This window comes from Podarcis vaucheri, assembly GCF_965113315.1.
Source record: "Podarcis vaucheri genome assembly, chromosome: 3".
NCBI classification, from domain to species: Eukaryota; Metazoa; Chordata; class Lepidosauria; order Squamata; family Lacertidae; genus Podarcis; species Podarcis vaucheri.
In genome coordinates, this window is record NC_138761.1 from 61,371,375 (window position 1) to 61,383,719 (window position 12,345).

General features: G+C 40.2%; 1 protein-coding gene across 4 annotated transcripts in view; it reads right to left on the minus strand.

Moving 5' to 3' along the window:
- UTRN (utrophin) overlaps window positions 1–12,345 on the minus strand; it is a gene marked incomplete at its 3' end in the record, with an annotated part of 322,774 nt that overhangs the window by 227,679 nt on the left and 82,750 nt on the right. For all 4 annotated transcript variants that reach the window (XM_082215859.1, XM_082215861.1, XM_082215860.1 and 1 more), the window contains exons 23-28: window positions 12,007–12,219; window positions 7,777–7,890; window positions 5,961–6,107; window positions 4,079–4,249; window positions 2,651–2,830; window positions 1,523–1,657 (exon numbers count right to left, since the gene is read on the minus strand). In XM_082215859.1, the coding sequence (XP_082071985.1) occupies window positions 1,523–1,657; window positions 2,651–2,830; window positions 4,079–4,249; window positions 5,961–6,107; window positions 7,777–7,890; window positions 12,007–12,219 (960 nt within the window). The remainder of the gene's footprint in view (window positions 1–1,522; window positions 1,658–2,650; window positions 2,831–4,078; window positions 4,250–5,960; window positions 6,108–7,776; window positions 7,891–12,006; window positions 12,220–12,345) is intronic.

Below are 12,345 nucleotides of genomic sequence, written 5' to 3' on the forward strand. Positions count from 1 at the left end.
GCTATGGGGAGTTTTGCCCTGAAATATCCAGGACCCAATGCATTTAAGACAAAGTGAGAACTCATAATTTTGCCCAGAAACACACCTGTAACCTGTTATGTTGTCTGAGCACCAGTGTTTGAACATCATGCTGATGCGCACCTGACAGCACTTGTTAACCTGTACCCTGCTAGGCCTGCAGAACCAGCAACTTTAGCAAATACACAGAAGAGCAGCCATGATGGGTGAAAATGTAGAGGTCTGTCATTTCTGTGCAAGCAGCACTGAATGTTTTGCTAGATTTTGCTAACTGCTGTGTGAGACTGGCATCCTGGATGTTGCTAAGATTAAAAGGAAACGTCACGCTGTCAACATAATGTTACCTACATGAAGAATACAATATCCATGGAGTCAAAACAAAGGTGAAAGCCAGTGCTGAAGTGCGTCAAAGGTGACTTAAGTGAAGAACTGCTGAAGAAGCAGGGGTCCCAGATGCACAATTCCCCTTCCCAGATAGATTATAGTCTTTGTCCTTCATGGGTCCACTCATGTGGTTAAATTAATTGAAAAGATGGAAAACTCCCATCCTCTTGGCCCAGTTTCCAATCAACATAAATAGTGTACAGAGAATCATTTTTGCTCCTTTTCACTGCTAGCTGCTACCTGCTGTCTAACTCTGCTTCACATGCTTTCACACAGCTGAAGCTCAAAAGATCCTGCCGTATCAGCCTGGATTTGTAACAATGAACTTCAGTCCAACCTGCTAATATGCTTGGGAACTTAGAAAATCTGTTTCAAAATTAGAGGAAGTTAGGAGGAGTCCATATTAATTATTTGATTACTTTGTCAGTGCAGTCACCAAGACTTGCATATGCAATTTATATCACATAATACTTTAAGTTGCTTTATTTTCACAAACTTCATAATTTTTTAAGTTACTTGGTTATCTTAAAATTGTATAACAACATTAAGCATTGTACACAAATAAGCCAATTGATTTGTTTCACTTGCAATCTTGAGCTTTTATCACTGGTCATGCTTTACACTTTATCTCACTGGGTTGCTGCTGAGCAAGCCCTGATTGAGGGAATGCAATGAGCACTGGCCTATTGGACTGGCATACACTAGTGTTGATTGGATCCCCAAATTTGGCCAGTTGTAGTTTCCACACCATCTTTATGAACAGCCACTCATAAAGCACTTTGCAACTGTCTAATGTAGGTGTCACTGTGGCATGGATTATAGAATTCAGGTCACTGTCCTCCAACTGGAAAAAGGTACGCCAGTTAATTAAGGCAATTACTTAATTAAAGCACTTTTGGAAGAATTAACCCCAAAGGACATCTGTATCAATAAATAAAACCAAATATACAATAGCTTAACTATTATAAAGATTAGGCGGAACTGTTTATTCATTACAAATGCAATGATCATATGCTGTAATGTAGCAGAAAAATATTGTTCTAATAAATAAATTAAAAGTCCACGTGCATTTTCTGCCTTTTCCTTGAGCATACATGAATTGATGGAATGCCTACCATACCTCAAGGGCTTCATTGACAGCATCCACTTTATCTGGCAAGTTTTCAGTGGTTTTCATCCTTTCCTCCAAAGTATTCAGCCAGGCTGTTTCTAGATCCAGATAGTGGAGCAGCTCAATCCAGCAAGACCAGACTTCCTGAAGGTGATGGGATTTCATTTAAAAAAACACAACTAAATTACATTTCAGAGACAAATCCCTATTCAATCTAGAGAGGCACATATTTCTCAAGTTTCAGTTGGCACTCTAAACAGAGTTAGTTGTCAACCAGCAAGACCTTCATTAACCTCTGCATACACTCCACAAATTCTTTAGCAACAAGGCCTAGCAAACCACTCTGCAGTATAGCATGTCCTATCCGGTCCCAAGTTTCACCCCCTATCCTATCTTTTGCCACACCTCAAATGCATACCGTTCCACTGGAAAGTGGAAGAGCTATGAGATAAACCAAGGGATCTTGCTCTGTACCAATACCCACATCATTACAGTATAATCTCTCTAAATAAAATTTTGACACGCTCTGTCAGCTTAGCAAATGAAGATACGAAGGGATATTCTGCCCATGTACAGTACATAGTTGCTTTGTTTCTCCTTTGGAGATAGCCATGATTAAACCAACAAATCTCTAAGCATAGTTTTCCAATTTCATCCAAACCAGAAAACCATGAATGTTCATTTTTGAATACAGTATGATCTTAAACCATTCACTTGTTAAGGTGAGATATGATTTTCCAAAGCAAGCCAGTGTCTCCCTCTGGGACAACTAGAGCTGGCTTTCACAAACTCAGCCCTCCAGATGTTTTTGTCCTACAACTGCCATGATACCTAGCTAGCAGGACCAGTGGTCATGGATGATAGGAATTGTAGTCTCAAAACATCTGGAGGGCTGAGGCTGAGGAAGCCTGAACTAAAGCATGTGTAGAGAATTATTATCTGAAATGCTTTGCAGATGTACACATGGTCACATCTGACCTCAAGTATCATTTAATATAGAAATTATGGTCACATTAAATAAAAGTTTTCATGTTTTCTAGTTCTTCGGCTTTTCAATGATGTACTAGCATTTCCTATTGCCCAATACATCCCAGACATATGAAACATTTCTGCTGAAGTTAGATTATTCGGCAATACCTCCAAAGTGTGGCATTTCCCCCGGATTCTGTTGCAGAGTAGCTGGTAATTCTCCAATACAAGGTTAAGCTCAGTTGTTAAGTCCTGACCACCAGATGGCAGTTTAGCAGCTAACATCTTAATGTTGTCTTTCAGAATTTTCACCCGCACTTCTTTCTGTAGCACATCCTCTTTTGCTCTCTGCCCAAAGAAAGTGATTGTTGGTCAAATGGTTACTGACAAAGACAATTATAAAGTCTTAATCTTTAGTATACAAATGGAGGTCACTACTCATTCAATTTTTTTCAATATTTCATTATAGAAGCTGGCAGGAACAGAACCATTGTGCTCCATGAAGTTTCACTTGACGCTCTGTTGTATTATTTATCACATCATGCTGTCATGTTCATCATGCTGTCAAATGACATGATTTCTAACACAACAAAGACTCTTGTAGCACCTGAAATAATTTATTATTGCATGAGATTTCAGGATGTGCAAAGACATTTATTTGAACATGATCTATCTTTCATAGGCAAACTATTGCCGTTTCAATTCATTAATATTTTTACCAAAACAGTGTTACAGAAATTGCAAAAACAACACTATAGAAAAATCCTTTACATTCGTAACATTTTTAAGCAATTCAATAAAACATTTCCCAGGTGAGTAGCCACATAAAATATGTTTGTTAGGGTGGTCCTCCCATCTCATGTCTTATTTCCAATTCTGTCACAGAGCTGAAATACCAACATGGCACTGCAATTAAAAATATCTGACAAAAAACTAAATCATGACATAAGTTTGAATGAAAGTGGTGGTGGTAGGAAAAGGAAAGTGCACCTACTTACAGTGAATCCTATGCCCCCTCTCAGTTTGAGTGTGCAAAGTTCCCTCATCAAATCTGCTAGCTCTGTATTCAGTTCTGCACTCTGAAAACATATAGTTTCAACCCCTTCTGTCCCTAATCCCACTACATAGCAAGATCTACAACTTCTTCCTCCGCCAGGCCCTGAAACTCCAGCAATAGTCCCAGGCCATTTGGCCAAGATAAGCAAATAGTGCCAGACCAAGTAAGAGCCACTTCTCACAATTACATAGGATCTCCACCACCACCACTGATTAGTTCCAGTTTTTCATAATTCATATTCCGTTCTCCCTTCCAAAAAAAGGTTTAGACACAGCGGTTCACAGTTCCTTTTTTTCATTTTGTTTCATTTTCACAAAGCCTTATAAAAGATCATTTCCTGAAACCTAAGCTACTTTCCAACATCACACCACACCCACTTCTATTATTCACTCTGGGTTTTCTAAAGCTAACATTTTTTTTAAATTAAATTCAAAAACTCACAAAAGCAATTCAAAAAAGGAATTTCTTGTTTAATAATGGATAATATGCACATAAACTTAGAGACCCACATAACCTTTCGCACAATCACGTTTTCTCACCTTCATTTCATCCACAGCATTTTCTAGCTCATCTGGACTCTTGTATTCAAAATCTCTCTCCAAATATTCTTCTTCGGCCTGAGTCATCCATTCTTGCATCTCCGTCAAATCCTTTTTGAGGTTTACAGCTTTTTCTTGACTTTCGGACAATTGATTTTTCTGACTAATGATCTAGCAGTTCAACCAAAAACACACAAGAGAGGTAAAAGCTATCTGCATCATTTGAAGAGAGTCTCAGCACTGATTCAATGTAAAGTATAAATATCAGAGGATTGAAAGTTTCAGCAGCTCACTTCTAAAGTAATTATTGCATTATAAAATATCTGGCAAATACTGTTGCTATGGTTACAAAAAAAAGATCTTTCATCACAGCTTACTAGAACTGACAGATGTAATAGAATACTATTCTGCTTATTTTTAGCTATAGAATGTTTGCTATAGTTTTAAGTCCTATAATAACACATCCATGGTTGAACATCCCTAGGATATGGATCATTCAAACAGGATGTTTATTGGAGTGAATCAACACCACAATTTACTGTTACATGTGCTTAGGTTTCTGTTACTTCAGGCAAACACACACATTATATACATATTAAATGGACAGGAGGTTCCAATGCAAATCTTATCCAGAATGAATATGTGCCCACTGGTACTGCCTAGACTGAAGGATGCCAAGAACTAGTTGAAATGTCTGGCCTTTTAAGGGATGCCTTCCTAAAATATAATAAAACGAGGAGTAAGAAATACCTATCTGGGTAAATTAAACTTCAGATTCCACAGACACAATTTAAATTGGGGCAATGTTGTCTAATGGGGCAAGAAATAAAATGAGCATTCAACCAGCACAAGCAGCAGACCTGATCTGTCATTTTTTTGCTAGTCACAAACTCTTATTTTTCTTTTGGTCTGGCAGAAAACATGGGCAGGCAAGACCTAAAAGGTCTCAGTGGCTGGAAAAGACGACACTGATTTATTAGATACCAAAAAAAGGCAGTCTAGCTGAAACAATATGCTGTACAAAGTTACAAACAAGATGATTTACTTCGGTGTTTATTGATCCCATGGCCCTCAAGCATTTATCCAGCAGCAAAACCAAGAAGAGAAAGGATATAAAATAGTTCTGTTAGAAAGATGAACCCCACCCCTACCCCCTCCTCTAAGGAAGTTTACTGTGAAGGAAGTCTTGGGTCTGTGGCCACATTGTGACCACGAATACCCCACCCAAAGAGGCCTTGCCAAGCCATTTCATTACTATTTGTCAAAAGATGACTTGCCTATGGTGCCTTTGGAAATGGTCAGTGGCGTTTGGCATTCTGTTACATAATATAATGCTTAGTGCTGAATACATACATTATAAGCAACCATTACAATAATCCTGGAAGATAAATCACTATTCTTATCCCACATGGTCGTGTTGAGGCCAAGGGGCAGAATGACTTGCTAGGTCTACCTAAAGTTCATATCTAAGATGAGATTTGAACAGGGTGTCATTCCAGATCACAGCTTGCACTCTAACCTTCTTTGCTAAACCAATAGTAGACAGCAGTCTCGTGGTTTCACTGCCAAACAGTTAACACAGTTTCAATGTTTTAGGATGGACTGTTTCCTGTTAATGTTTATTAACTTATCTAAGTACACTTTTATCCTGCATCTCTTCCATAATGGAGCTCAAGGCAGTGCTTGTGAGATTCTCAGATGATCTCTCATCCAGGCACTGATCAGACCCAGACATTGTGTTTTAATATGCATGTTAAATATATTATTTATATGGCTACCAAGTCTGTTATTTCAATGTATACAAGAAAGCAAATACAGTACTATGAATACAAAGTGACGGACAAGACAATGCAAATAAAGAGTAATGCTGTCAGTAACTAACCTGCTTGCTGAGTCTCTCCCATTGTGACTGGACATCTGTCAGCTTAGATTTCACCCAGGCATTAACTGGCTGGCCTCTTAAAGCAGAGTCTATTTCTTTCATCTCCTTTAAGGACAACTCAGTCTTCTCCATTTCAGTAACAAACAGCTGATTACAAGAGAGAAAACACTTTAACAACCACTTTTCAGGATACAGGCAGAAATGTTGTCCATTTCCGAAGGCATTGTGCAAATACTTCTGATTCTATTTTTTATAACTCCTAAATTACTCCACATGCAAAATTATTTTAAAATAAATATCCAGTTGCATACTTTCATCTGAGTCTGAAAATGGATCCAATCCAGAGAGCTTCTTCAGGTGTGTGAGGGTTTGTATTCAACTACAGGGAATTCTTTTCTCTGAATAGCTTTGAGCAGCTGCTGCCCACACACAAATATTACATTACAAATGGCTTGTGAAAATCTCAACTTGCAAAGAAAATTTGTGTCATATATTATGATGGGCTGTTGATGTCATGGAGTTTCCTGAGCAGTTATCTGGATTTTGGCCATTGTCTCTTTCTATTCAGGAATGGTCTCACAGTCAAGACTCAAAAGGGTATCAAGGGTACTCTGGCTCTGTCCCCACTACCTATAGTGATAAATTCAGTCAACTAAAAACCTTACAGCTACTAGGCTGGTTAATATACAAAGAACTGTGCAACAGTCCCTGTGCCCAAAAGAGGCTTATTTGATCTTATGCTTCTTGAATAGCAGACCAGTATGCCAGATGGCAACCCACTTTTGGAAGCAAGTAAACTCTAAATAAGCTTGGAATATGTGGGTCTAGTCTTCTATTCAAAAGGAGAATATGATCAAATATCATGACAGGCACACCCAATCACACAGGAAAGGCAGATTTTTGGAAACCAGTTATAATGGCTGCAATCATATACTATGGAGGGTACTAACCTCACACTTCAATTTAACCATACTGAAATACATCTATATTTTAGGGAAAGTGTGCCCGTACTTTTGTGTTTTTTGAATGCATGGCACAATTCAAATAATATCAGCACAATTGCACTTTTCTCCCAATCTCCCTATGACCGATGTAGTTTTTATTTTGTTTTTATTCCAACAGCATCTCCACGTGGGCAAAGCTCCAGCTAATTTATAGGCTACTCTGAAGACTTCATCATCAGATCTTGCAGCATTACACACGGGTTGCACTGTGGGTTAAACCACGGAGTCTAGGACTTGCCCATCAGAAGGTCGGTGGTTCGAATCTCCGCGACAGTGTGAGCTCCCGTTGCTCAGTCCCAGATCCTGCCAACCTAGCAGTTCGAAAGCACATCAAGTGCAAGTAGATAAATAGGTACCGCTCCGGTGGGAAGGTAAACAGCGTTTCCGTACGCTGCTCTGGTTCTCCAGAAGTGGCTTAGTCATGCTGTACACTGGCTCCCACGGCCAATAAAGCGAGATGAGTGCCGCAACCACAGAGCCAGCCACAACTGGACCTAATGGTCAGGGGTCCCTTTACCTTTACCTATCTCTCTGTTAGAAATCTTCATTTAAACAAAATAAGTGAGACAGTTCTAGTATTCCTATCTATATTGTAATACTGAACCGGCTCTCAAATTTTTAAAACGAGGTTCCACAACTGCATTTTAGTACTATGTTATCAGGGAACAAAGGAATGCAAAACACACTTTTGTGTTGCTTTATCCTTTTTTGACAGAGAGGGGTTTTTATGAAATGCACTATATAATGCTTTGAAGTAGCCAAAGAATAACAGAGGAAAATAAGCAACTCTGTTCTACATTAGCAGGGCTTACCATGCATTGATCAAGCTGTCTCTGAAGGCCTTCAGGATCCCTTTGGATTGCTTGCTCTTTCATTAAGAAGTCTTTTACACCATCCAGCCACTTCTGAACCAGTTTTGAATCCGTCTGAACAGAACATAAAAAAATGTAATTAACTGTTTTAACCTATTTGTCTTCCAGATTGGAAAACCCCAAATACAATAGTAATCCCAACTTGCTCCCCCCCCCCATTGTCAGGCTCATGTAAAGATTTGCTAACCAAAAACCCAATTATAGACTAGCTAATAATCCAAATTCTGGACAAATGGCACCAACACTGGAGGAAGAGAAATAAAAACACACAAAGAAGCCTGGCGGATCAGACCAAAGGCCCGTCTAGTGCAGCATCCTTTTCTCACAGTGACCAGCCAAATCCCTATGAAAGTCCACAAGCAGGACCTGAGAGCAACACTGCTCCCCCCCCCCAATCTGTGATTTCTAACAACTGGCACTCAGAAGCATACTGACTCCGTTAAGTGGGGGCAGCTCACTCAAATCTTCTGTACCAGCATAGAACATGGGTTTGAAGGGTTTGAGGCATTTTGAAAACAGAGCAATAAGCAACTGGCTTGTGAGATAAAAGCATAATTTCATACTGTCAGAAAAATCTGAGTTGTAAACATAGCTCCTTCTGGCGTTAACACAGACTTTGCTTGCAGAAGCACAAAATTGGTAGATTGCCTCCTCCCCCTTCTGTCAGCAGGATCCTTCACTGAATCAAAAACCTTCCATTGACAGAAGGAGCCCTTTTATTCACAGGAGGTGAAATTAGGATCCAACCCAATAATTACATTTCACCACAACTGCCAACAGCAGCAATCATGCACTATTAATGGAATGGTGCTTAGAGAACTACAACAAAAAAGAGAACTCACTGCCCCCAAGAGCCTAACACTTCCTACAAAAGATGAGCTTTGAAATTTCAGTGATATGAAAGAGGCATGGTGTCATGGTATTCTAATAAGGAGTTCCAGAGAAGGGAGACATGACAAAGTAATTTTAGTGCAGGGTGGTTGAACACACAGCCCAAGAGCTGCATGTGTCCCTTGGGGCCCCTTTTTGGTGGTCCTCAGCAACATTTCATGCCTCCTCTACAGCCCTTGCACTGCCTTTCCAGTGTCGTCACTGGGCTTTGAGAAAGAGGTGTGAGGACAGGGTCCTAGAGTCTTCCTGCCTCCTTCCCAAAACCTAGTTAGCATTTTCCCAGCTTTGGGAAGGAGGTGGGAGAACTCTAGGACTCTGACAGAATGTTGTGCCTCCTTCCCAAAGCCAGGTACCTCACCTATCCAGCTTTGGGAGGACAGCACCAGGTCTGGGGGTCGTCAAATTTTGACCTTGCCTTCCCCCTCCTACAAGACAAGACACTGTGGAGCCCACGGGTTCAATGTCAAATTACTCTTGCAGCCCACTTGGTATGGAAATACTAGTGGGCACAAAAGGAAGCAGGTTGGTACCAAAGAAAATAGAGACGGCAGGGACTCTGACCAGAATATAGACATTTGGGTAGGTGATGCCACTGTGAATGGATATATAAGAAAAGGAGGGATAGGTTCAATATGTCTGAGACCAAACATGAGTTTAATGAAGAACTCAAGGAGAAATGCATATGCACAAATGGGGATACAGGATTGGATAAAGATGGAAGCTCTAAGGTAGAGAGCTGGGAAGCATCATATAGGAAATACTGAAATCCATGTGATTTGAGGTGACCACCGAAACCAAGAATGCAGGGAAACAGAAGAGCAGGGGACTCCAAACATCCCTGAGGGTCTATAAGGGAGAAAGTTAAGAGAGAGCAAATCCCTGAAAGAGTAGGAAAAGAAACAGTTGAGAGCAGGTACAGGTTTAGGTTGTGAAGGGAATAAAGTAGAAAAGAGGATAGTCAATTGTATCAAAAGGCAACAAAGAAGTCAAGAAGGATGTGAACAGGCTTGAGAGCCTTGAATTCAGCAGAGTTGGGTTGGGAATTAAATTCTGTTCTATTTTAGATCAACTATATGATCAGCCTCAGTGGTTTTAGAAATATCTCTACCAGAATTCAGTTATGTTTCTCATTTTTATTCTTTGCTGATTGTGCATATATATTGCCATCTTAAAGGATACTTGTTCTAGGTATTCATCAAAGTACCTATTGTGCTCTGCATCTTGATACAGAGGGATAATTTATGTTCAGATTCTTGGCATTTTTTGTTCTACCTCCAGCTTCTGGCATTTTTTCAGCTGACTTGATTTGCTTGTGAAGAAAAATTTCCAAAACAGGAAGCACACACAGTAGTTCCAAGGATATTCACTACAGGCCAATAGAGATACACTCTAGCCTGTAGAACTGAGCAGTAAATATTCTTCAGCCAAAATACTATTTATATATTGCCTAACATTGACAAGGCATTTTATTTACCTAAAGCAGACATCTTATGACCAAGGATTTCTCATGATCCCTTTGATCATTTTCCCTCCTGACTTCTAGCTGCCACATCTCCACTGTCATTATCCCTCCTCTCCACTATAGCAAACCCAACCTTCTCCTTTAGCTCCAACAGAGTCGCTATGTCCCCCAGCCTCCAAAAATGATTTCTTGCCCCATCTGCACCTATAAATACCATCAGATATCTATGGAGCAACTTGCCTTTAGTCTCCCAAAACAATGGTGGTGCTGATGCTGGGTTCCCCTGCCCACAGTGGGTCACTCTGACAGGTGAGTGGGCTGTTCAAATCATTTCATGTCATTATGATGTCAGATGACACACAACTTGAATTCAAATAGGTGCTACAAAGGAAAATTCAAGCCCATCAAGTAAGCCTTGAAGTCAGCACCACTCAGCTGATTGGTGCTGACATCAAGCTCTCTTTTTGGTAGTGATCATTTGCACCAGTGATTCTTGATGAGGTTTCAGTGGACCTGAATTCTGTGTCTATCAGTTGATCTGTGCAGACTTTGAGCCCTACTTTTGGCAGGGGTCATCTGTGTGAGGAAGCTGCTCCCTAGTGCAGCAAATTCCAGCAGGCTTGAAGTAGCATCTGTTAGAACATCAAGCTCTGCTTTCCGCAGGGGTTGGCTGTGCAAGAGAGTTTTCAATGGATAGCTCTGTTCCAATGTCATCCCAGTGGGCTCGGCTGGCTGGCAGTCAACCTCCCTTGACAAGGAACAAGCAAGAGTATGCTGGCAAGCACATCTCTGTCTGCCCCACACTTGATGTCAGATATGACATGAGGAGTAGGAGAGGCGGGCATGATTTTGAGGAAGCGGCCTTGCAGACCAAACTGGGATCTGTGCCAGGCCTAATCAGGCCTGTGTGCCAGAGGTTCTCCATGTCCATCATAAAACATGCCACTTCCTTTTGCTGTCCTGACATTCCTCAATTTTTGCTTCTGGCCCCATGTAACTTGTCTTCCATCTCCCTCACCAAAACCACTATTTTCTCATTACAAAACCTAAAGGTACTGATTTCATTCCTTCCCCCCTGACCTTTCTACTTTGTTTAATACTTCATTAGATCCTTCTTTTGATACTCATCCATTTGTATACTTTCCATATCCACTGACATCACCAACATCCACCCAGCTGACCAGGCACAAAGCTTTGGCTTTATCTGATTCCCCCCTGCCCATTGCTTTGCACATTCAGTCTGTTGCCAAGCATTGCTCTAATGAGTGAACAATGTGAAAATGCAGCCCTTCCTTTCTGGTCCATTTGTTCTTTCATTACAACAATGTGAAAATATAGCCCTTGCTCTCTGGCTCATGTTCAAATCTAGCCCACTATTCACCTCTCTTGTTAATCTGACCATGTGGCACATCTGTCCTTCAGAAGACAGATTATGCTCATAAATATTCCGAAGAAAACAAACCAGAATAAGGTAACAAGTCAAGGTCCATTTTTGGCAATTACCGGTAACTTATAGTTACAAACAAAAATTCTACAAATTAGCATTAACATTAACTTTAGCATGAGTCAAGGCAAGTATTTCTTTTCCTGTTCTAAAGCCGCTAACATCTTGTGGTTTAGTTCAGAATATTGTGGGCTCAGACAAGATTTCCCATAATCAAAAGGCATAAACCCTGTGATCCCAACCCTCTTCAAAGGGGAACTTTCAAAAGAGTTTGGATTCATTTTCTCCTAGATTTACTTTGATGTCCTAATTTGGTGGTATTCTGTCCTGTTAGCAGGATGACTGACACACATAATCATGGTCATATATTTACCTCAAATATTCTCAATTTGGAAATAATTTCTTCCAGTAGGTGAACATCTTTAGAAACCTTCATATTTAACTTGTCCCTGTATCCCTGCAAACACTTGAATTCTTGCTTGTAGAGCTTTGATTTTTCAGAAGAAATATGCTTCTCTAAGACTTGTGTGTCTGCAGCAAGTTTATCAACCACACTTTTCTGATTTTCCAGAGTTTCACAGATCGTCTGCAGGGAAAGGATTAAAGAGAAACACATTTCACTTTTGCACATGGCAGCAATTCCATGTTCCGTGTAAAATATATCATCTTTAACTGTACATATTACAACACTACACAGAAAATATAGCAATGG